At 37.0% G+C, this 25839-nt stretch overlaps 1 protein-coding gene across 1 annotated transcript in view; it reads left to right on the top strand.

The window, feature by feature from the left end:
- The first annotated feature begins 1606 nt into the window (after nt 1-1606).
- Nucleotides 1607-25839, top strand: part of GABRG1 (gamma-aminobutyric acid type A receptor subunit gamma1) — an 84557-nt gene continuing 60324 nt past the window's right edge. The window contains exons 1-2 of the mRNA XM_052642001.1: nt 1607-1710; nt 25446-25594. Coding sequence (XP_052497961.1) covers nt 1607-1710; nt 25446-25594 — 253 coding nt within the window. The remainder of the gene's footprint in view (nt 1711-25445; nt 25595-25839) is intronic.

Raw genomic sequence — 25839 nt, 5'->3', positions numbered from 1 at the left:
GCCAGAAAAACAACAACTACTACCCAGATTCAAATTGAAATCAACTTTTAACTATATTCAATTCATCTCAAAATTTATTATAATGAAACTTTATTCTTATTCAAATTATTTAGTATGAGGTACCTTGACTAACGTGGTTTGATGAAAGAGAATAATGCTTAGTAATTAACAAGTAGAAGAAGAAAAATAAGGAAGTCAACACCTATATTTAGAGAAGACTAAAGAGATGGAGAACCAAAGAGAGAGGAGAAAAGCCCTTGTATTTCACCATCTGTTATTCTGGGCAAGAAAATATCTGTAACCTTGTTACCCCATCCAGTTCCTTTAAGTGATTTCAGAAGCTAGGGTAGCAACAGCTACTCATCCACAAACATTGTTACTTCTACCTTGAACTATTTGCTGGGGAGACAAATACTCTAAAGTAACTCCATCAAATTGCAGTTCACCCCTGAATCTGGTCAGTTCCAGGTAGTTGTATGATGATTAAGGACACAGCCAAAGCCTCCAACCACACGGGTTTTGCGGGAAGCAGCGATCTAGGAGGGGACAGAGGAGGAAGATGGCTGGGCAGAGCGAGCCTGTTTCCACCGCCACCACTGTCAGCCTGTACAGTTGTTCAGGCTGCCAGAGGCTTTCTAGTTGCCATAGCAACTGTTGGGCTCTGCTGCAAACTCAAAGCAGAGCCTCTGAAGTTAGGTACCAAACACTGGAGCTCAACAAACGCAAAGGGGAGAACAAGGATTACACATGTATTCGATCTACAGCTCCTAGGACTAAAATAATCTCTCTAAAATCGGATTTTTGTTTATGTTTTTGTAAAATGAGAGAATTCTTGCCTGGTATTGTTCATTAGTATCATTTGTTGCCCAGAGCGAGGAGACGGCAAATCCTCTCACTTGTAACTGCAGCTGAAGGGAGGTGGGTAGGAAACGTGATTATCAGGAATGCACCCAGCTGGCTCATTCACTCATACAGTTATATATTTCAACACCTCCCGAGAACATATTTGTGTGGGGCATTATGCCAGGTGCTGGGTCTGCAAAGAAATGAGACACCGCCCCACGCAAAGTAACAACGGTAATTACCAAAATTAGCAGAACCTTCGGGAGCCTGGGGAAAACCAATTAGGCATGGCAAGCTCCCCACGGATCCCTCTTGGAAGACAGATTCAGAATCCAAACGCGGGAGAGGAAAGAGACTCCCGAAATAGAGTCGGTCGGGAAGGCTGGGGGAAAAGAAGGAAGCCGCCTTTCCCTAGGGACGGAAATCTGTCAGAGCCACTCAACTGTTTCTCTGAGGCTGCCAGGGAGAAGAGGTTTGTTTTTCTTTTAGGAAGAAAAGAGCCCTTTTCCCTACTGGGCTCGGTTTCTAGTAGGGGAAGCTCCGCCTCCTTGGGCTGTTGATTGGCCCAACTTTTTTTCAGATAATTTCTACCGGCATCCTCTCGGTCTGATTGGCTCGCTTTGCTCAATTCCGGGGGGAGTCGCATCCTACCTGGTTGGGAGGTGTGCAGCGTTTCTACCTTCTCCTTTCTGTACTCACCAGTCTGCAGCTGAGGTGGGAGGAAAAGTCCTGGCTGGAGAGCTAAGAAGAAAAAGCAATCCCCATGGGTTCTTGGAAAGCTCTTCTCTTCTCCCCTTTTCTTCTGTGGAATCAAAGGAGAGGGGTGAGGTTGATGTTCCTGTTACTGACCGTGCATCTGGGAAACTGGTGAGTAAATTCAAGGACTTTAAACTATTTTCTGGTATCTACCCACTCCCTCCTCTTTTCTCTTTAGAAATCATTCTGGGTTAAATAATTTGCATTTCCCTGGGCACATTTGGGATATTTTACCATCAGTTTATTTATTAGATCTACTCATTTTCTGATAGAATGAAATGAGCCTATGTGTGAAGCACCGAAATTAGCTCAGTTGGTTTTGACTTGAAGCGCAGTGGAAACTAGTGAAGACTCAGTTACTGGAAGTAGGGAGGGGAGGAGAAATGATTTTGTTACTGCATTTAGTGAATGAATGCCACTGTTGAACTTTCTGAATTATTCTTCATTTTAAAGACAAAGTTATTTTAGAAACTTGTTACACAGCATGGAATGTATGATGCTTTTCTATACACTAATACTGCTTTTTCCTTTATCCTTTCTTTTTTGCTATTCGAAAAAAATAAGCAAAGTTTTAGTCAAGAAAGACCATAAATATGGCTAAAAAAATCTATCAGGGTGGCAAGTGTGTTATATTTGTTACAAATTAATTGTTTATAATTTATTGAGTCAGTTTTGAATGATTTTTATTTTCATTGGATGTGTACAAGTAAATGAAAGTGTTACGTTGATATGAATCTCCTGGATGCATGTGTGTGTGTGTGTGTGTGTGTGTGTGCATGTGTATGACAAAGGGAAGTGGGGGCAGTGTTTAGAACTCAAGAGTAAAATGCAATCACTATAGAGATGGAAACATGCCTTTATAACTACATGCATCGTTGCTAAAATTTATTATGATGATGATGATTTTTAGCATATAGCCAGAGTTTACCACTGGCCTATAGAACAACTATATTTTCTCTCCAAAAACAGAGAATAAAGTATGCTAAGTAATATGAGTCTTGCCAGAATATGTTTGACACTGTTTTTTAAATATTACGGTTTTAGTTTTTCCTTAGAAACTTCAATGTTCTGTATGGGCACAAACATACTACGTAATTAATAACTTCTTATATTTAAGTGTATCATAATGATTTATTTCTTTGAATATATCATAAAATTGTGAAAGATACCTTGATAGGCCATGTATCAGTGCCCTCCTGCATCTTTATAATATTGCAAATGAATCTGTGTTCTCATAAGTGTAAATAGATTACCCATTGGTTTTCTAAAATAGCAACCTGTATGCTCCTTTATCACTCCAAGTGCAAGTTTCTTTTGCGACCTAATAGACAAGCTGCTTACTAAAGGGGATATTGTCTTTCTAAAGAGATGTTTGGTTTTAAATAATATATTTTCTTCTTGAGGATATTTGCATTATCCAGGTTCCGGAACTCTCTTTCAAGCTGCTCAGAATTAGAGAGTTTTGTTGTGGTGGTGTAGACAGAGATTGGACTCTGGCAGTCTGGAGACATGATTCTATGTGTCAAGAGTCCTTAATCTCTCTGAACACAGTTTCTTCATTTAGGGAATGAAGGAGAGTAGTAGATCATTCATAATTTCTTCAAGTTTTCATATACAACATGTCCAAGATTTGAACTGAAACAAAATAACTCAGTAGTCATGTCACTGGCTTTTCTTAGTAGTTTTCAAGAGGGAAATTTTAATTGGGAATGTCATGTACTTTTTTTGCCATTATGAATAAGTGAGAGAGAGACAAATGTGTTAACAGCTAAAGTAGATGAATTATTTTATCACAGTACCAAACAGAATATGAATTTTTCTGGCCAGTGAATAAATACATAGTAAAAAATTAAAGCTATATATTGCTGTTGTAGTTACCTCTTAGGGTCTCAATGATGAGAATGTATGTATTCACTTTTCAAAGTAGCTACAGTTGTGATGAACTTTTCATCCTTTTAATATTTAGTTGAAGATAATTGATATAGACATGTATAAAACACTTATATTCATATTTTCTTCTTCCTTTTTCCTTTTTTGAGAGACCTTCCTAAAACTAACCACAGATGGTTCTTTCTAAGAATTTTGATGTCTGATGCCAGTTTCTAAATTAAATCTTCAAAGTCACCTATTTTGGAATTTACCAAATTGGAAGCCATTATTTTTTTGTATCTAATCAGAGACAGTAGCTTGTTTCCTCATTAGTTTTCATCAAGAGTATAAAGAAGAGACATTTTATTGATTTTTATATTGCTGAACTATGAAAACCGATCCTGTTATTGTAGCTAAAACCTGAAGTCACAGTTCCTGTGTTTCATTCTCAGAGAGGCTCTATGGCATCTTGGCAAGTTGGTTAAAATTTCTCAAGCTTGAGCTGTCTTATTTGTAATGTTGAAAACAATCTCATTTTGATCAGACTTTGTAAAATAATTGAAAAAATGGTGTGAGATTTTGGCTGTTCTAAACTAATTTACAGTGAGCTTTGACTAAGAAGTTATATTTTGAGAGAGCTCAAGGAAGAGAACTCATTTTTATTTTTAAAAACAATTTCTTAAGTCAGCAATCATTTGCCTAAATGATAATAATTCAAGTATAATTGCTTTTAAAATATATTATTTTCAAATAATTTTAGTGGACATGATAATACATGTTTTTTTTTAGACATTTAGATTTTTAGCTTCATTCTCTAATAAAATATGGGTGCAAACACAGACAAAATGACTAATAATGTTCTATAATAATTAAATATTTTAAGAAGAAATGAGAGACAAAATAATTTTGAAGCTAAAATGCAAATTCATAATTAATAAATCCCCTGTTTATAGAGTCTTTCAAGTATACTCTTCTTCCCTTTTATCCCATTATATACTATGAGACACATTTTTGGTTAAGCAACAGAAGGAAATTTCTGATTTTTCATTTAAAAATGAAATAGACAAATCTGGTGTTTTATATTTATATACAGGTGATTAAGATTTATCTAAGAAAATAATAATAATAATAGGGTCCCAAACAAGAGGAGGCAAATCAGGGTGGAAAACTGAAAAAAAAAAATTGGCTCTTGAGATATTATCAAAATGTGATAAAATGACCACCACAGGTCTCTAGAGATTAATTCACATATATGCATACTGCCAACTGAGAATCCTGGACCTGATCATTAGATGTAATTTCTAGTTTCAGCTACACTCCTTCCCACTAGGGTGATTTCATACAAATCTTTGAGGCACAGTCCTCATTTGTGAAAAGCAGAAATGACCTCTATGTTTTTAGCTTGTTTCAGGACCAAGAAAGAAAATTTGTGCAAAGTAATGTCACCTAAATTTTTAACTGAAATGACATACCAGATATTCTCAGAATCACAGTAACTCTAGAATTATTCTAGTTAAAGTCAAGCATAGTAAACTCCTTGAATTATTGTGTATTATTATTAAATATCTTACAGTGAACTGAACTATGAAACTACTTTTCATATTACTAAATCTCTTTTAAATTAGAGATATCATAAAGCCATCAGAAGCGTCCCTGATGGCTGCGATGGTCAAGAATGAACCTGCATTTCAGGAGACTGGGTGCAGAAGATACGCTGGAGAATGGAATGGCTATCCACTCCAATATGTTACCTGGAGAATTCAACAGACAGGAGCCTGATGGGCTACAGTTCATGGGATCACAAAAAGTTGGACACTACTGAGTGACTAACACTTTCACACTTTCAGTTTTGAATTATGAGAAATACCAGTCTTTCATTCAACAAATATTTACTGAATGCCGGCTATCAGTGGTGAATGAACTAGACATGAGTTCTAACCATATGGACAGTACTTGTGTCCAGAATTTTACATGAGTACTACTGTTATACTCACTGCTAAGGCTGAGATTTATGATATTACTCAAAGGGAAACATCTTGTAGTCAAAATAAGGAAATATACCTTAACTCCAAAGATAAACAGAGAAGTCTAAATTTCTAAGGTTAGAGGGTGCTAATAGAAAATATCACAGTCAAGGCAAGAAAATTAGAACACCGTGAGATTACTCATTGACAATACCAGAAAACCATGGGGGAAATGTCTCCAAAATAAAGACACATGTTCAACCTAGAATGTTATACTTAGTGGAACTACAATCAAGCATGAAGGGAAAATAAAGGTTAGATACTGTTATTCTCCCAAATTTACAGATGGAAAAATCAGGGCACATCAATTTTTAGAAACTCACTAAAGATGCCAGGTATCTCAGTGGTAAACAATCCTCCTGCAATGCTGGAGGCACAGGATGGATCCTGGGTCTGAAAGATCCCCTGAAGGAGGAAATGGCAACCCACTCCAGTATTCTTGCTTGGGAAATCCCACAGAGAGACAAGCCTGGCTAGCTACAGTCCATGGGTTCACAAAAGAGTTTGACACAACTACGTAGCTAAATTCAGTTCAGTTCAGTTCAGTCGCTTAGTCGTGTCTAACTTTTTGCAACCCCATGGACTGTAGCACGCCCTGCATCCATTCGCTGTCCATCACTAATTCCCAGAGCTTGCTCAAACTCATGTCCATTGAGTTGGTGATGCCATCCAACCAGCTCATCCTCTGTCATCCTCTTCTGCTGCCTGCAATCTTTCCCAGCATCAGAGTCTTTTCCAATGAGTCAGTTCTTTGCATCAGGTGGACAAAGCATTGGAGTTTCAGCTTCAGCATCAGTCCTTCCAATGAATACCCAGGACTGATTTCCTTTAGGATTGACTGGTTGGATCTCCTTGCAGTCTAAGGGACTCTCAAACATCTTCTCCAACACCACAGTTCAAAAGCATCAATTCTCCAGTGCTCAGCTTTCTTTATAGTCCAACTCTCACATCCACACATGACTACTGGAAAAACCATAGCTCTGACTAGACAAACCTTTGTTTGAAAAATAATGTCTCTGCTTTTAATATGCTATCTAGGCTGGTCATAGTTTTTCATCCAAGGAACAAGGGTCTTTTAATTTCATGGCTGCAGTAACCATCTGCAGTGATTTGGGAGCCCCCCTAGATAATACAGAGTAGGCACTAAATAATACATAGGAAGAAAGTGAAAGTCAGTCGTGTCCAACTCTTTTTGGCCCCATGGACTGTATAGTCCATGGAATTCTTCAGGCCAGGATACTGAAGTGGGTAACCTATCCCTTCTCCAGGGGATCTTCCCAACCCAGGGATGAACCCAGGTCTCCCGCATTGCAGGTGGATTCTTTACCAACTGAGTTATCAAGGAAGCCCAAAATAAAACACAGTAGAGCAGCTAAATAAACAACAGCAAAGATCATCTTGCTGATAATGCTGAATCCAAGACTCAGATCCATGTGCTGTCTGCACAGAACCTGCATTTTTAATCACCTTTCCTCTAAGATTACAAATGTCATGTAAATCAAAGTCATTAACATAACTGTGGATGAGGAAAGCAAGGAAGGGAAGGAAAGGATGAGGAAGGGAAAGTAGAGAAAAAGAGAGGAGCAGAGAGAAGAGAAGAGAGGGGAGGAGACACTTGAGTGCAATTGAGAGAAGCGCAGTAGGTATACGATCCACTGTGTCAGTTCAGTTCAGTTCAGTTGCTCAGTCGTGTCCGACTCTTTGCGACCCCATGAATTGCAGCACGCCAGGCCTCCCTGTCCATCACCAACTCTCGGAGTTCACTCAGACTCACGTCCATTGAGTCAGTGATGCCATCCAGCCATCTCATCCTCTGTCGTCCCCTTTCCCTCCTGCCCCCAATCCCTCAAAGGGGAAGACAGAGGAAGGGATGGCTGGATGGCATCGATGGACGTGAGTTTGAGTGAACTCCGGGAGTTGGTGATGGACAGGGAGGCCTGGCGTGCTGCAATTCATGGGGTCACAAAGGGTCGGACACGACTGAGTGACTGAACTGAACTGAACTGACACAGTGGATAGTGTACCTACTGTGCTTCTCTCAATTGCACTCAAGTGTCTCCTCCCCTCTCTTCTCTTCTACCTGACACGTAATCTAGAATATTATGTGCAGTGCTGGATTAATTATTTTGGGAAAAAAAAACTTCAACTGGACTTCTTAATCTAGAAAAAAACCCCACTGGATAAAGAGTTAAAAACGAGAATTTGGAATTCAGGAGACTTGTATTGAGGCATCTTATATTCTTAAGGATGCCAGAGAAAATCATGCTTGAATTTACTATGTATAGATGTTATAAACAGTCCATAACTAAGTAGTGAAAGCTATGTGAAGACAGATTTTCATCCATACAAAAGTCTTCTAACAAAGTAATGAATGCCTTATCACTAGACTTTTAGCAGAAACTTGTTAGCAGGAGATAAAATCTATGATTTTCTTCTATTTTTAAATAGCTCAGGATCTAATTCTATCTGTACTAAGATAGTTTAGCCAACTGAAGCCCCGTGTTTCAGGAAAGAGTCTTAGCTATTAATTCAGTAAACAGTTATTAAACATTAGCATCCATTCAACAATATTTACTCAGTGCCTAATATGTATGAAGCAGAGTCTGGGAACTGGGATACAGTGGTAAGCAAGACATAGTCTTTGCCCTAGTAGTGTTTGTATACTGTAGACAGGACATATATGTGATAGTATATGTGCATCCAGTGGACTTAAATTCTAGTAGTTAGTGTTGAGATGGCCTGTCAATATAAAAGTAAAGACAGTGAAATACTATAATTCTTCCTCAGAATTCTATATGAGCTATAATGAGGTATAAAGGAGACTGGCATCAGTTGCAACTCTAGGAAAAGACTAATATTCTTAGCTGTCATATACATAAGTTCAGGTCAGTGTTAGTAAAGAATATGCATAGAGACAGAACATTATATTTTGTGGCCAGAGGTATGGCCTCACATTTTGGTGAGGCTTTTGAAAACTATATTCCCAGGATATTCTTTACTTGGTCATTGAGTATGTTTCATTAAAATGGCAATGCTTCCCGGACAGCTCAGTTGATAAAGAATCCTCCTGCAATGCAGGAGACCCTGGTTCAATTCCTGGGTGGGGAAGATCCACTGGAGAAGGGATAGGCTACCCACTCCAGTTTTCTCAGGCTTCCCTTGTGGCTCAGCTGGTAAAGAATCTGCCTGCAATATGGGAGACCTGGGTTCGATCCCTGGGTAGGGAAGATCCCCTGGAAAAGGGAAGGGCTACCCACTCCAGTATTCTGGCCTGGAGAATTCCATGATAGTCCATGGGGTCACAAAGAGTTGGACACAACTGAGTGACTTTCACTTTCTAACATCCTGTTAAAATCTATATAATTTAGTGAAGTAGTAAATTTCTGAACTGTAGGAATCCTTTTCTCTTAAATAGAATCCATTTGGAGATTTAACATTTCTCCTTACTTTTAGACAAATATTTTGAGTAACACAGGGATATAGAAAGAAAGTTAACATAGACCCTGAACTTCAACCTGTAGGTGGATGGGCATATCAGAAGGCTTATGATTAGAAGATAGTAGGTTTAATATAAAATTTTAACACTGTTATGATCAGGGTATGATTCGGTTCGCTACTTAACTATAAGACTATTAGAATCAAGGGTTCTGGAAAACAAATTAATCTTTGGGTATGTTACTAGGACCATGATTCGTGCTTGCAGAATTTGAGAACTGCTTTAATAAAGGTACGTCATTCACCTGTCAGTCATCCTGCTATTGCTGCTGCTAAGTTGCTTCAGTCGTGTCCAGTTCTTTGCGACCCCATGGACTGCAGCGCACCAGGCTCCTCTGTCCATGGGATTTTCCAGGCAAGAGTACTGGAGTGGGATGCCATTGCCTTCTCCGTCAGTCATCCTAGATGTGTATATCTATCAGAATAATTTTCCAACACATGTAGTAGAGGGTTTTGAGCAAGGATTACTTTTCTACTAAAGAGCCATATTGACTGAAACAAGGTAGCTCTATTGGTTGGATTAAATTTAAGTTTTAGTCAGACATCTGTGTTTTTTAAACTGATTTCTTACTCTGTGCAGGTGACTTATGAGTGTACATTTGTTCCTGTCATTTCCTTAGTAACAATTCTTTCTGAAAACCTTCAGATTGTCATAACTGTTGCTGACGAGAGTGTTTTGTTGTTCCTGTTATACTCATTTGTATTCTCTCCCTTTTAAAGTGAAAGTTCTGAGAAGATAACTTACGTTAGTGAAAATATTTTACCACTTACTTTACGATCTTAAGACTTAGGAAAACGTATACCTTTTTGCATTCAGAAGAACCAATTCCCATTTATTTCTTCCATTTAAAGATCTTTTCATATCTTTTATAATTTAATAACCCTCAATATTATGCCTCAATTTGGCAAAAATTTTAGCAACCTTATATAATTTATCTGAGCATCAAAGCCTTAGAGAATGTGAATGTCATGAAGAGTTATATTGTTTCTAAGTCTAATTTATGTTGTGTTGTGTTCTATGAATATAAAGTGATATAATGACAAATTTGGTGTTCATTTTAATATACTTTCAATCCAGCAGTAATTTTTTAATAGACTGAAGAAAATTATGGTTTATTTCCCTTCCTCAAAAAAATATTCATGTGGAAACAGGCTCAAAAAACATTTATAATCCCTCCTAAATATTATTCTTTGGAATCATGGTTCACAATTTTATAAACTCTGTTTCAAGAAAATAGAATTGGTGTGTCAAACAAAGTAATTAGAAATCCAAAAATTTGCATAAAACATTGTTTTATTATTAGCATTTTTGGATCAGTCACTAAACCATGAGAATTTCATAACTATGAGCAAAGATGTTAAGAAAAAATAAGCTGCTTTATTTTGTACTTTTCTCATTTTGTTCTCTTTCTAAATATATGTCACTTCACTAATTAATTTTTAAAAGTATATTCTGATATGAGTCTTTCCCTTTTCTTATTAAATATTATAACTCTACATTCCTATTTCTAGTCTAATCACATCAAACTATGTTCTACTAGATTTAGGAATTTGTCATACTTCTTTTTGAAACTAAGAATGAAGCACTGTGTGCCCAAGCAATCTCTATGGTCATTAATTTCTTAACCTTAATGCAATTTGATGGATTCTATATATTCTACTTTATCAAGAAAGTCACATAAAGTTCACAGTGGATGAAAATATCATATTTTATTTTTTCTTCTAGACTGATATTTCATGTCTCAAATTGTAGAATCATTAATATTTAATCCAATTTCTATTCTATTCTGTGGACATAAAATGTTTTAAGCTTTTTACCACAAATAATTAGAATTTATTTTTCTTTATTTTCTTAAATAATTTAAATAATCTCTTAGTGATATACATATATGTTGTTGCTGCTGCTGCTGCTAAGTCACTTCACTTGTGTCCGACTCTGCAACCCCATAGATAGCAGCCCACCAGGCTCCTCTGTCCCTGAGATTTTCCAGGCAAGAATACTGCAGTGGGCTGCTGTTTCCTTCTCCTATATGTTGTTGAAGTACATGGAAAAAATAAAACTTTTTTCCCTAGAGTGATAATGTTTTTGACCATGTACTGTTAATAATAATAGAATAAAACTTAGTACATTTCTACTTCTCAAAATTACTTAGCCATTTGAAGCCTATACTTCCAGATTTTTCTGTAAGTTTAAACAAGTATGTGTATACACATTTGTGTGTACATTTTTTGTACAAATGAAATCTAACACTTGTTTTTGTCATGCAACTAATATCAAAGGTATTCTTCTAGATTTATATATATATACTTAGTTGTTGTTGTTCAGACACCCAGTCATATCTGAATTTTTGCAGCCCCATGGATTGCAGCATGCCAGTCCTCCCTGTCCCTCACTATCTCCCCAAATTCGCCCAAATTCATATCCATCCAGTCATCTCATCCTCTGATACTGTCTTCTCCATATGTCCTCAATCTTTCCCAGCATCAGGAACTTTTCCAATGGGTCAGATGTTCGCATCAAATGACCAAAATACTGGAATTTCATCTTCAGCATCAGTCCTTCCAATGAGTATTCAAGGTTGATTTCCCTTAAGATTGACTGATTTGATCTCCTTGCTGTCAAAGGGACTCTCAGGAGTCTTCTCCAGCACCATAGTTCAAAGGCATCAGTTTTTCATTGCTCTGTCTTCTTTACTGTCCAGCTTTCACAGTCATACACTGGGAAGACCACAGCCTTGACTACAGCCTTTGTCTTTGTCGGCAGAGTAATGTCTGTGCTTTTCAACACACTCTCTAGGTTTGTCATAGCTTTCCTGCCAAGAAGAAAATGTCTTCTGATTTCATGGCTGCAGTCCCCATTCACAGTGATTTTAGAGCCCAGGAAGAGGAAATCTGTCACTACTTCCAACTTTTCCCCCTCTATTTGCCATGAAGTAAGAGACAGTTGCTCCTTGGAAGGAAAGTTATGACCAACCTAGATAGCATATTAAAACACAGAGACATTACTTTGCTAACAAAGGTCTGTCTAGTCAAAGCTATGGTTTTTCCAGTAGTCATGTATGGATGTGAGAGTTGGACTGTGAAGAAAGCTGAGCACTGAAGAATTGATGCTTTTGAACTGTGGTGTTGGAGAAGACTCTTGAGAGTCCCTTGGACTGCAAGGAGATCCAACCAGCCCATCCTAAAGGATATCAGTACTGGGTATTCATTGGAAGGACTGATGCTGAAGCTGAAACTCCAATACTTTGGCCACATCATGTGAAGACTTGACTCATTGGAAAAGACCCTGATGCTTGGAGGGATTGGGGGCAGGAGGAGAAGGGGGCAACAGAGGATGAGATGGCTGGATGGCATCACTGACTCGATGGACGTGAGTCTGAGTGAACTCCGGGAGTTGGTGATGGACAGGGAGGCCTGGTGTGCTGTGATTCATGGGGTCGCAAAGGGTCAGACATGACTGAGTGACTGAACTGAACTGAACTGAACTGAATGGGGCCAGATGCTGTGATCTTAGTTTTTTTAATATTTAGTTTTAAGCCAGCTCTTTTGCTCTCCTCCTTCACCTTCATCAAGAGGCTTTTTAGTTCCTTTTCACTGTTTATGGACTAACAGGATAAATTATGATACTTATGTAATATAGAGTACCACATCATCATTAAAAGCAGGAACTAAGTATCTCAGTTCAGTTCAGTTGCTCAGTCGTGTCCCAAATTTTTGCGACCTTGTGGACTGCAGCACCCCAGGTTTCCTGTCCAGCACCAACTCCCGGAGCTTCCTCAAACTCATGTCCATCAAATCAGTGATGCCATCCAGCCATCTCATCCTTTGTCATCCCCTTTTCCTCCTGCCTTCAATCTTTCCCAGCTTCAAAGTCTTTTCCAATAAATCAGTTCTTTGCATCAGGTGGCCAAAGTGTTGGAGTTTCAGCTTCACCATCAGTCCTTCCAATGACTATTGAGGACTGATTTCTTTTAGGATTGACTGGTTGGATCTCCTTGCAGTCCAAGGGACTCTCAAGAGTCTTCTCCAACACCACAGTTCAAAAGCATCAATTCTTTGGCACTCAGCTTTCGTTTTAGTCCAACTCTCACATCCATACACGACCACTGGAAAACCATAGCTTTGGCTATACAGACCTTTGTTGGCAAAGTAATGTCTCTGCTTTTTAATATGCTGTCCAGGCTGGTCATAGTTTTCCTTCCCAGGAGCATGGCTTTTTTGTTACTGTGTTCATATATACACATGTGCTTGCATGTGTGTTGTCACTTTAGTCATGTTTGACTCCGTGCAACCAACCCTATGCACTATAGCCTGCACAGGCTCCTCTGTCCATGGGATTCTCATGTTTTAATTTTATTACTTCATCAGTGTTTCCAAGCTACCCAATTTGTTCTATTAGAGTAATTTATTCTATTTATGGCATCGTCAACTCAATGGACATGAGTTTGAGGAAACTCCAGGAGATAGTGAAGGATGGGGAAGCCTGGTGTGCTTCAGTCCATGCGGTCACAAAGAGTCAAACATGCCTGAGTGACTGAACACAAATGGTTATAAAAATGCCATTTATCTATATTATTGCTAGTACTGAATATATTGGTACCAAAACTTTGAATGTTTTTCCATTGCTATGGCTAAAATTTGCCATATTTTAAACTTATTTTCCCTTGCTACCAGTAAATAATAGCATAATTTCATATACTTATTAGTCTTTTTCCTCTGAAATTCCTGTACAAATTATGTTGTAAATATCTTTGTTTTTATCCTTTGCTCTATAGTTTTTGTCTGAATTCTGTCTAATGTCCTCCATAATTTATTTTTTTTTTTGTCAGTTTTTTTTACTCTCCTGGTTTGACAACATGTTGTGTAGAAGGAACTCCTTACCCCAAAAAGTTAGAAAATAAATATTTTTTATATTTTCTTTAATTTTTTATACTTTATTATATTTTGATCTTTAGTATGCATGCTGAATCACTTCAGTTGCTTCTGACTCTTTGTGACCTCATGGACTATAGCCCTCCAGGCCCCTATGTCTATGGGATTTCCCAGGCAAGAATACAGGAATGGGTTGCCATTTCCTTCTACAGGGATCTTCCAGATCCAGGGATCTAACCACATCTCCTGTTTCTCCTGCATTGGCAGGCGGGTTCTTTACCACTAGCCCCACCTGGGTATATTAGTAATTTATTATGTAAGTAGTAATTTATTTTTTCTAAATGTTTTAACAGGAATTTACTGAATTATTCATGCTCTCATTTCTAAGCTGACTAGTCACATTTATCATATACTGAATTTCTGGACACTTGGTATATCACTTTGAATGTTTGATTTTGTTCTCACTGATTTCTTTATGTATTACCACAATTTGGTTTTGATTACAGTAACTGTATTTTTCTCTTTATTCTGGCAAGGCAAATTTTATCTCACAATCTATTTTTCAAAAATTTCTTGTAATCCTTATATTGAGGATTAACTACAGTATAATGATTTTAACATTTTACATAGGAAGCTTTCTTTTTGTTAACTTATTTTTAATTGAAGTCTAATTGCTTACAATATTGGTTTAGTTTATGCAAAACAACAAAATTTTTAAAATATAGATTTCTTAGATTTATAAACTAGTTTGAGAATTATATATTAATATGACAGTTTTATAGCCAAAATATTTACTTTGCATTTATTTTTTCTATTCTTATATGCTTCAATTAGTTTTTTAGTTTCCTCACACCTTTCCTGCTATATTTTTTGTAACTGTTTTTTAGATTGTTTTGCATTATTTTTTCTGAAGTTTATGATAGATTAGTACTAGGATGAGAAAGCTACTGTGTTTTTAAAATTAATTTTATATTAGGTAAAAATTGCAATAATTTATGCAGGTCAAGAAGCAACAGTTAGAACTGGACATGGAACCACAGACTGTTTCCAAATCAGAAAAGGAGTACATCAGGTTGTATATTGTCACCCTGCTTATTTAATTTATATGCAGAGTACATCATGTGAAATGCCAGCCTGGAAAAACCATAAGCTGGAATCAAGATTTCTGGGAGAAATATCAATAACCTCAGATATTCAGATGATACCCTTATGGCAAGAAGCAAAGAATAACTAAAGAGCCTCTTGATAAAAGTGAAAGAGGAAAGTGAAAAGGTTGGCTTAAAACTCAACATTCAGAAAACTAAGATCATGCCATCCAGTACCATCACTTCATGGCAAATAGATGGGGAAACAGTGGAAACAGTGACAGACTTTATTTCTGGGGGCTCCAAAATCACTGCAGATGGTGACTGCAGCCATGAAATTAAAAGATGCTTGCTCCTTGGAAGCAAAGCTATGACCAACCTAGACAGCATATTAAAAAGCAGAGACATTTTTCATTGCTTTACCAACAAAGGTCTGTCTAGTCAAAGCTATGGTTTTCCCAGTAGCCATGTATGGATGCGAAAATTGGACTGTAAAGAAAGCTGAGCAGCAAAGAATTGATGCTTTTGAACTGTGGTGTTGGAGAAGACGTTTGAGAGTCCCTTAGACTGTAAGGAGATCCAGTCAGTCCATCCTAAAGGAAATCAGTCCTAAATATTTATTGGAAGGACTGATGCTGAACCTGAAACTCCAATACTTTGGACACCTGATGCAAAGAACCGACTCATTGGAAAAGACCCTCATGCTGGGAAAGATTGAAGGCAGGCAGAGAAGGGGACAACAGAGGATGAAATGGTTGAATGGCATCACCGACATGGTAGACATGAGTTTGAGTAAGCTCTGGGAGTTGGTGATAGACTGGGAAGCCTGGTGTGCTGCAGTCCATGGGGTCGCAAAGTGTCAGACATGACTGAGTGACTGTACTGAACTGAACAATAATGAATTCTCTGATTAAGGCCAATATTTACAGTTCTTAGTTGTTTATTTTCTTTATTCACTATAATTTTGCCTATGAACATCAAGATTTCTAATATTCTTTACATTATTATTCATTTATTTAGTGAATTTTTTTTTTATTGTGCACATTATATGTCAGGCTAAGCAACAGTGTTTTCATATTGAAAATCTTAGCCTCAGTTTTCAAGGAGCTTATAGAGCACCATAAACAAGGTAGTTGAATAAGATACAGTGTGATTAATTTATGTTAGCGTTAAGCACTGAATAGACTGGAAGCATAGGGCGGAATACACTTGCTTAATACTCTAGGCATGCTTCCCTTCTCCCTTCTCAGATTTCCAAAGCATTCTTCTCTAGTGCCTTAAGTGATGGGTCCCAAATTCATTTGTGCTTATCAGATAATCACAGAATTGAGTGGACTGTCATTTCACCTCAGAAGGTTCAAATCTGTAACGTTGTTATCTGTCACTCACTTATTTTGCTTCCCTACCAACATTTATGAACAATGAAAACGATTCAGCACCACTACCCTAAAAAGGACCCTATACTAAAGAAATAAGTGGTGAGAATATAAAGGCAAAAAGAAGAAAAATAATTGAATTTTTAAAATTTTATTTTCTTTTTTAAATCTAAAATCAGTGCCTATAAATTCTCTTTAAAAATTAGCTCCTGTAGGCTTTGACTTTAAGATATAGTCTACTTAGAAGCATTAGAACATTATATTTCTTCCCTGGAATCTGTCAGTTGACTTATGAAAATGTATCTGATGTTTATAAAACAACACTAATTTGTCATGAGCAACGGTTCACTGATGAGGCCTGGCTTTTGAGTTTCATCTGTACTGTCTTAACAGATTAATGAAAGGGTCTTCCCCAGGTGTCAGAACAAGGACACCTGCACTGAAGTCAACCTTATATGAACTATATACAGGGTGACTATACAATTTATAATTCAAATTAGGCTTTTTGTGAGTGAAAGAGGGTACTATTTATAATTATTCTAGGGCAACAGGTGTAAATCAAGATTGTCTTGGGCAAATCTTAATGAATGTTTACCCTATTTATGAAAAATTATATTGATTGACTGACTTGTATATATATATATATATATATATATTGGAGAAGGCAATGGCACCCCACTCCAGTACTCTTGCCTGGAAAATCCCATAGATGGAGGAGCCTGGTGGGGTGCAGTCCATGGGGTCGCTAAGAGTTGGACATGACTAAGCGGCTTCACTTCACTTTCATGTACTGGAGAAGGAAATGGCAACCCACTCCATTGTTCTTGCCTGGAGAATCCCAGGGACGGGGGAGCCTGGTGGGCTGCCGTCTGTGGGGTCACATAGAGTTGGACACGACTGAAGCAACTTAGCAGTAGCAGCATATATATATATATATATATATATATATATGTATTTCTAGCAGTAGAGATGAATTCTTTCATGATTATATGCATTAGCATATCTTGTCTATACTCTTAGTTATCATAAATTTAAACTTTTACTTATTGTATTAGGAAGAATAATATACTCAAATTATTTTTACATCGAATAATTTACTATATATTTACTGTAATCAGACTTGTAGTAAAATAGCTTAGTAAGACATAAATACAGACTGATTCTTTACCAGCTGAGTGACAGGGAAGCCCAAAAATACTGGAGTGGGTAGCCTATCCCTTCTCAGTGGATCTTCCCAATCCAGGAATTGAAACAGGGTCTCCTGCATTGCAGGTGGATTCTTTACCAACTGGGCTGTCAGGGAAGCCCAATACTGAAGCAGGTAACTCAAAAAACTTTCTTTAATAACTGGTCACAAGGGTCAATTAAGGAACATGAGAAGCAAAAGCCTCAGAGAAGCAGATGCCAAGATGGGATTAGACATGTAAAAGTTTTTTTGTGAGAAATGCCCAGCAGGGTAAAGGAGAGGAAGTGGAAGTAAGCAGAGAGAGCCTTCAGATAATAATGGAGATCTGACCCCTATGAAAGTATAGGGCAAAGATGTTTGATTCAAAATAGTCTCAGAATAGAGTGCCTTTCAACAAGCTTTAGTCAGGCCTTCTGGATTCATCCAACCAAAGTTGCCTTGTAGAGAGGTCCCTCGTCCTACAGGAATGGGTCTGTACTACCATTGCCACAGTGTGGAGTTATTGCCTGAAAGCTGCCCGGGGGAGCTTGGATCTGGTGCAGACATAGTGCTGAGAACTGACACCTGGGCTGTCAGTAAACCATATTCCCAACCCAGGAGAGCCGAGTGGCAACTTTTTAGGGCTGCCATATTCATTTTTCTGGCAGAGTATAAAGCTCTACTTCTCTCCGTAAAAGTCTCTATTTAATTATTTAATTTTTATGATTAGAAATTTATTTCAGGGCATTATCTGGTATATAGGAAGAAGCGTTCATTTTTAGGTAGGTATTAATGTCAAATAAACTGCTTTTCATGTGTTTATATTACAAAATTATAGCAGAAAAAATTAAATTTTTTATAGCTCCATGAGTGTAGAACACTTAATGTATTCATTATGCTACTTTCTTGTTAAATATTTTAGCTATTTTATACCTAGGGTTTGATAAAAGCAAATTATTATGTGTTACTTTGCATATAAGATTCAATTATGAAAATAATTTTATATTTTTACGAGACACTTCACAATCACCAATTGAATGGATAAATCCATTAGACGCTATAGGCAAATAATAATTTACTAAACATGATCTTACTGTTTAAAGTTTGTGCTACTATACATGACACTGTGATAAGCATCTTTGTATATAATGGTTTTCTGTGTTGTTTGAATGTGCTGTGCTTAGTTGCTCAGTCATGTCTGACTGTTTGAGACACCATGGACTGTAACCTCCCAAGCTCCTCTGTCCATGGGGATTCTCCAGGCAAGAATACTGGAGTGGGTTGCCATGCTCTCCTCCAGGGGATCTTCTCGACCCAGGGACTGAACCTAGATCTCTCGCGTTACAGGTGGATTTTTACTGTCTGAGCCACAGGGAAGCCCAAGAATACTGGAGTGCATTGCAGGCAGATTCTTTACCAGCTGAGCTACCACAGAAGCCTGATTTTTTGAATAATTATCTCCTTTAATAGAAAATAATGTCATCTAGGGGTTTCTCTGGTGGATCAGTGGTAAAGAATCTTCCTGCCAATGTGGGAGACTCGGGTTCAATCCCTGGGTTTGGAAGATCCCCTGGAGGACGAAATGGCAACCCACTCCAGTGGGTTGAAAATCTCATGGACAGAGGAGCCTGGTGGGCTAGAGTGCATGGGGTTCCAAAAAATTGGACACGACTTAGTGACTAAAGAATAACAACAACAAGATCATTTAGATCAGGAATATAGTTTTATTTGTCTTTATGTTTTCTGTAGTTAGCATATTTGTAGCACTTGTTATTTCTGCTATAAATGAATGAAAGCATTGGATTGAAGATTAAGCATATCTGTTAGAAAATCTTTTTCATCAGAGAGTGTGTGTGATTCCTTGAAATTATCATTCTAACTTCTCAGAACTCAAGGCAGAGACTAAGCATCCTACACATGCACAATCCAAATGCACTTGCTAACTATTTACCACAAGTGTTGTGTTCTTATAAATTAGAAGACTCAAAATTCAACCACACTGGATTATTTAATAATGATAAGATATCATGGAAACTTCAAAGAGAAAATGAGTCTTCAAGCTAAATCAATCTTGTTTCAAATTCTGCCCCTATTGTTTAGTAGGGTGGCTCCTGGAAATTCTGTATATCTATTTTTTCTCATTTGTAAAATAAGAATAGTAATATGTATTTAATAGGATTACTCTGTATTAAATAACAAAACTTAATATGGAAGAAACCTTGTACACAGTTCTGAAAACATAATAGGAACATAATGGTGCATCACTGGCCCTCAACAGTTGATAATAAATATGAAAACATCAATCATTAAAATAAATAATTTATAAAATTATATACTGAGGAATCTATGTATTTCCAGTACTTATAGAATTATATTTATTCACATTATTTAAAATAAGTTCTTGAGAATGAGTCAGGAAATTCCCAGGGAAATTTCCTAAGGAAATACTACTTGTTTCCCCAAAATGAATGTTCACTCAACATACGTAAATGTTACAGATCTTCCAGCCTATGAAAGACAGTGAGACATTGATATGCTATACAAACTATGTTTAACTTATTACAAGTGTTTTTTAATCCACAAAATAATACCAATATGATATTAAAGTAGTTAATATTCTGAAGGCAATTTAGAAAATGTAGAAGAAAATGTAGAATAATGAACTATTAATATAATGAAAGTTCCTTTCTGTTATTGCCAAAAATGAGCAAAGTTAGCTTTATAATATCATTGAGGTAAATTTTCATATTACCTCTGAGCTTTCTGGGAAAATGGGAATATACATCATTGTGAGCATGTACTTTTGGGATTACCAAGATTTTGTTACCCTAAAAATTAAGGAAAGCTTTTATATTTTCTGGAAACATCCATTTGACTACAATCATATTGCAAAGAAAAATCAAGTTCTTATATGTGTAATGATCTTCTCTATCGATCAGATTTTTCTTTATAAAACCGGGTTTTAAAGCTAGATGTATGCCCTAAAGTTTTGGTTATTGACAATATCTCAGCAATTCTAATTCATAAAATTTTGCTGGAGGACATACCAGCAGGGATTCCTAATACTTCAGTATTTTTTACTCCTTCGTTCATAAATGAATGTATCTATGTACATATATTTTCCTTTTATTGACAGAAAATGAATTATTTGAAGGAAATCATATAACTAACTGTATTTCAGTAGTATATATTTTAAAGTTAAATACAGCAAAATAATTATGAATGAACATTAAAAATCTGTTAATATACCAGGAGTATAAAATTTGTATACTGTGTTAAAAGTGGTAATAAACTACCCCCCAAGTCTCACTAGCTTACAAAAGGGATAAAATTATATCCTCTAGTAATAAACTCCCAAATCTTAGTGACTTACAATTGTAAATGTTTATTTCTCATTCAGGCTGCATGTCCATTGTAGGTCAACTGTGGCTCTGTTCAGGTTGCCTTTACTCTGATAGACAAGTCATGGAGTAGTAGCCTCTGAGTGTGTCTGGGTCTTTTCACAGAAGGACGAGAGAGATATGGTGAGCATGCATTGGCGTTAGATCTTCTGCTTGGTAGTGGCACATGTTACATATTCCATTAGCCAAAACAAACTACTGAGCCAAACGAGTATAGTGGGTCACTCTTTGAGAAAGGAGAACTCAGGTCACATGACCAAGTTAGAAGCCAGTGAAGTGGAAACTATAACTATCTGACAGGAAGAAGATGAGAAATATTGAGAAGACTAATACATCCCATTATCTGTTATAACTATCAATATAATGACTTTGAAGATGAAATGAGGCACAAATATTTCAAAGGTTAAGTTTTTGTTTACAATGTTAATTTATACTCTTTAAAAGGATAAAAAGGGTAAATGTTAACTAAACTTACTGTGGTAGTCATCTTGCTGTATTCATAGATCAAATCACTGTGTTGTACACCTTAAATATATACAATGTTATAAGTTGATTATATATCAATAAAATTGGAAAAAATGATAAAAGAGTTAAGAACTGCATTAGCTAAGATGTTTAGGTCCACAGCAAAAGAGAGCTAAATGAATAGTGTAGAAATGACAACTAAAGCTGTTATGATAAACTTCAGTATCTATTTTGGGAGGAAAGCCCATCTCTGAAACATATGTAAGTAAATAATGTATTGTAGATTTACCTAATTTTACAAATATAAAAGTTTATATATATTTTTCACTGGGAACTAAGATTTACTAAAAGTGAGTATAAGTCTAGGATAATCTCACTCAAATGATGATTGGGTAATTCATGGGTAATAAAGATGAATATTTTTTATCCTGGTGGCTCAGCTTCCCTAGTAGCTCAGCTGGTAAAGAGTCTGCCTGCAATGTGGGAGAGCTGGGTTCGATCCCTGGGCTGGGAAGATTCCTTGTAGAAGGGAATGGCTTTACACTCCAGTATTCTGGTCTGGAGAATTCCATGGACTATACCATGGACTGGCAAAGAGTAGGACACAACTGAGCAACTTTGACTTTTCAAAGATAAATATATTACAACTGAGGCTTCCTAGGTGGCATAGTGGTAAAGAATCTGCCTGCCAGTGCAGCAGATGCAAGAGATTTGGGCTCAATCCATGAGTTGGGAATATCCCCTGGAGTAGGAAATGGCCACCCACTCCAGTATTTTTGCCTGGAAAATTCCATGGACAGAGGAGCCTAGTGGCTAGAGTCCAGGGAGTCTCAAACAGTTAGACATGACTGAGAGACTAAGCTCACACACACACACACACACACACACACACACACACACATTACTACCACAATATGTTTCTAATATAATTCATAAGTAAGTTGAAACTTTATGCTTGTTAAACACACAGGTATAGCAGGAAGCATTAGCTGTATGATCAGGGTTTGAGTTTCAGTTTTGCAAACAAATGTGTTTGTGCTTTCCTTAGTTCCCTACAAACTTTAGTTTCCTCTTTACAAAATAAAGGCAGTGGGCTATTTGATCCCTACAGTCTAAATTCTAGTCCTAAAATTTGATAATCAGAGTTTTCAATTATGTATATATGGAGAGTGAGTCATTCACTTATGATTTAAAAAGATAATCTTCAACCAAATTGTTGAAATAAATCTCTGGGGTCTGGATTCTTCTGACTTGGAAGAAGCATCAGTTTGGACAGTTCAGTCAATCAGTTGGTCTGACTCTTTACAACCCTATGGACTGCAGCACTCCAGGCTTCCCTGGCCATCACCAACTCCTAGAGCTTACTCAAACTCATGTCCAGTCGGTGATGCCATCAAACAATCTTGTCTTCTATTATCCCCTTCTCCTGCCACCATCAATCTTTCCCAGCATCAAGGTCTTTTGAAATGAGTCAGTTCTTTGTATCAGGTGGCCAAAATATTAAGAGTTTCAGCTTCAGCATCAGTCCTTCCAATAGATATTCAGGACTGATTCCTTTAGGATGGATTGGTTGGATCTCCTTGCTGTCCAAGGGACCCTCAAGAGTCATCTCCAATACCACAGTTCAAAAGCATCAATTCTCCCATGCTCATCTTTCTTTATAGTCTATTTTTCACATCCATACATGACTATTGGAAAAACCATGGCTTTGACTAAATGGACCTTTGTTGGCAAAGTAATGTCTCTGCTTTTTAATATGCTGTCTAGGTTGGTCATAGATTTTCTTCCAAGGAGCAAGTGTCTTTTAATTTCAGGGCTATAGTCACCATCTGCAGTGAATTTGGAGCCCCCCAAAATAAAGTCTGTCAATGTTCCCATTGTTTTGCCATCTATTTGCCATGAAGTGATGGGACCAGTTGCCATGATCTTAGTTTTCTGAATGTTGAACTTTAAGCCAACTTTTTCACTCTCCTCTTTCAGTTTCACTAAGAGGCTCTTTAGTTCATCACTTTCGTCTGTAACCGTGGTGTCATGTCCATATCTGATGTTATTGAGATTTCTCCTGACAGTCTTGATTCTAGCTTGTGCCTCATCCAGTCCAGCATTTCTCATGATGTACTCTGCATATAAATTAAATAAGCAAAGTGACAATATGCAGCCTTGACAGACTCTTCCCAATTTGGAACTGTTTTCCCATGTCCAGTTCTAACTGTTGCTTCTTGACCTGCATACAGATTTCTCAGGAGGCGGGTAAGGTGGTCTGGTATCCCCATCGGTTTAAGAATTTTTCACAGTTTGTTGTGATCCACACAGTCAAAGGCTTTGGCATAGTCAAGAAAGCAGAAGTAAATATTTTTCTGGAACTCTCTTGCTTTTTCGATGATCCAGCAGATGTTGGCAATTTGATCTCTGGTTCCTTTGCCTTTTCTCAACCAGCTTGAACACCTGGAAGTTCATGGTTCATGTACTGTTGAAGCCTGGCTTGGAAAATTTTGAGCATTACTTTGCTAGCATGTGAGATGAGTGCAATAGTGCAGTAGTTTGAGCATTCTTTGGCATTGCCTTTCTTTGGGATTGGAATGAAAACTGACCTTTTCCAGTCCTGTGGCACTGCTGAGTTTTCCAAATTTGCTGGCATATTGAGTGCAGCACTTATGCAGCATCATCTTTTAGGATTTGAAATAGTTCAATGGGAATTCCATCACCTCCACTAGCTTTGTTCATAGTGACCCTTCCTAAGGCCCACTTTACTTCCTATTCCAGGATGCCTGTCTCTGGTGAGTGATCATAGCATCGTGATTATCTGGGTCGTGAAGATCTTTTTTGTACAGTTCTTCTGTATATTCTTGTCACCTCTTCTTAATATTGTCTGCTTTTGTTAGGTCCATACCATGTTTGTCCTTTATCGAGCCTATTTTTCCATAAAATGTTCCCTTGGTATCTCTAATTTTCTTGAAGAGATCTCTAGTCTTTCCCATTCTATTGTTTTCCTCTATTTCTTTGCATTGATCACTGAGAAGGGCTTTCTTATCTCTCCTTGCTATTCTTTGGAACTCTGCATTCAAATGGGAATTTCTTTCCTTTTCTTCTTTGCCTTTTGCTTCTCTTCTTTCGCAGCTATTTGTAAGGCCTCCTCTGACAACCATTTTGCCTGTTTGCATTTCTTTTTCTTGTGGATGGTGTTGATCACTGTCTCCTGTACAATGTTATGAATCTCCATCCATAGTTCTTCAGGCACTCTGTCTATCAGATCTAATCCCTTGAATCTATTTGTCACTTCCACTGTATAATTGTAAGAGTTGTCACTTCCATTGTATAATAGTAGGGATTTGCTTTAGATCATAACTAAATGGTCTAGTGGTTTTCCCTACTTTCTTTAAGTCTGAATTTAGCAATAAGGAATTCAAGATCTGAGCCACAGTCAACTCCTAGTCTTATTTTTGCTGACTCTATAGAGCTTCTGCATGTTTAGCTGCAAAGAATATAATCAGTCTGATTTCAGTTGACCATCTGGTGATGTCCATGTGTAGAGTCTTCTCTTGTGTTGTTGGAAGAGGGTGTTTGCTCTGACCAGATGTGTTTAATACTTCTTCCTTTTATTCTTTTAATTCTATTTCTCTCATCTTTCCTTGTCTTCTTTTTTATATTTGCATTTTAAATATATTTACTGGACTAATTATTGCAACTTTTCCTATATATATATTCGCCTTTTAATTTTTATTTGTGTCTGGTTTAGAGTCACTGTATATGGCTCTGCAGATTGTGGTCTGCACAAATCTAGGGCCACTACTTACACTACCATCGGCATGACCTCTGTCATTGTAAATGACAGTTGTGGGATGGGAAATTTTTATTTTATTATCTTAATATTACATGATTATTCCTTGTATTGATTTCTTCATTTTTGAATATTATTGAAACAGGGCAGTTCATATGATGAAGATATTAGGTATTAGGCTTACTTAGTGTAAGATATTTCTAATGCTTTTTTTTCACCTCTTATTACTCCCATATACAATTATAGCAACCTTAAACTGTTTTTTAAATCCTTCTTTGACTGAACTATCATACAGATTTTTCTTTGAATTTCTTAGTGTTGATAAAGCAGATGATGAAGATGATGAGGACTTAACAGTGAACAAAACTTGGGTCTTGGCACCAAAGATTCATGAAGGAGATATAACACAAATTCTCAACTCCTTGCTTCAAGGCTATGACAATAAACTTCGCCCAGATATAGGAGGTAAGTTTGAGTAATCATTCTGGGATTTTGGTGCCTATGAAAGCCACACTTACTGATGTTACTTTAATCATATCTCATATTTCTTGATTTTCTGACAAATGTTATAAACTGCTAGGTTTGACAATTATTAGTTAGACTGGTACTGCTTTGAAATATTCACAGTTTGATGTGGGAAGAAAGATATCTAAATATTTTTGATGTCATTATTTTACAACTGCTACATTTCAACAAAGGGTGAAATAGCA

Source organism: Budorcas taxicolor, chromosome 6 (genome assembly GCF_023091745.1).
Source record: "Budorcas taxicolor isolate Tak-1 chromosome 6, Takin1.1, whole genome shotgun sequence".
Classification (NCBI taxonomy): domain Eukaryota; kingdom Metazoa; phylum Chordata; class Mammalia; order Artiodactyla; family Bovidae; genus Budorcas; species Budorcas taxicolor.
Note: the sequence above shows the minus strand (reverse complement) of the source record. Positions and strands in the feature narration are given on the sequence as shown.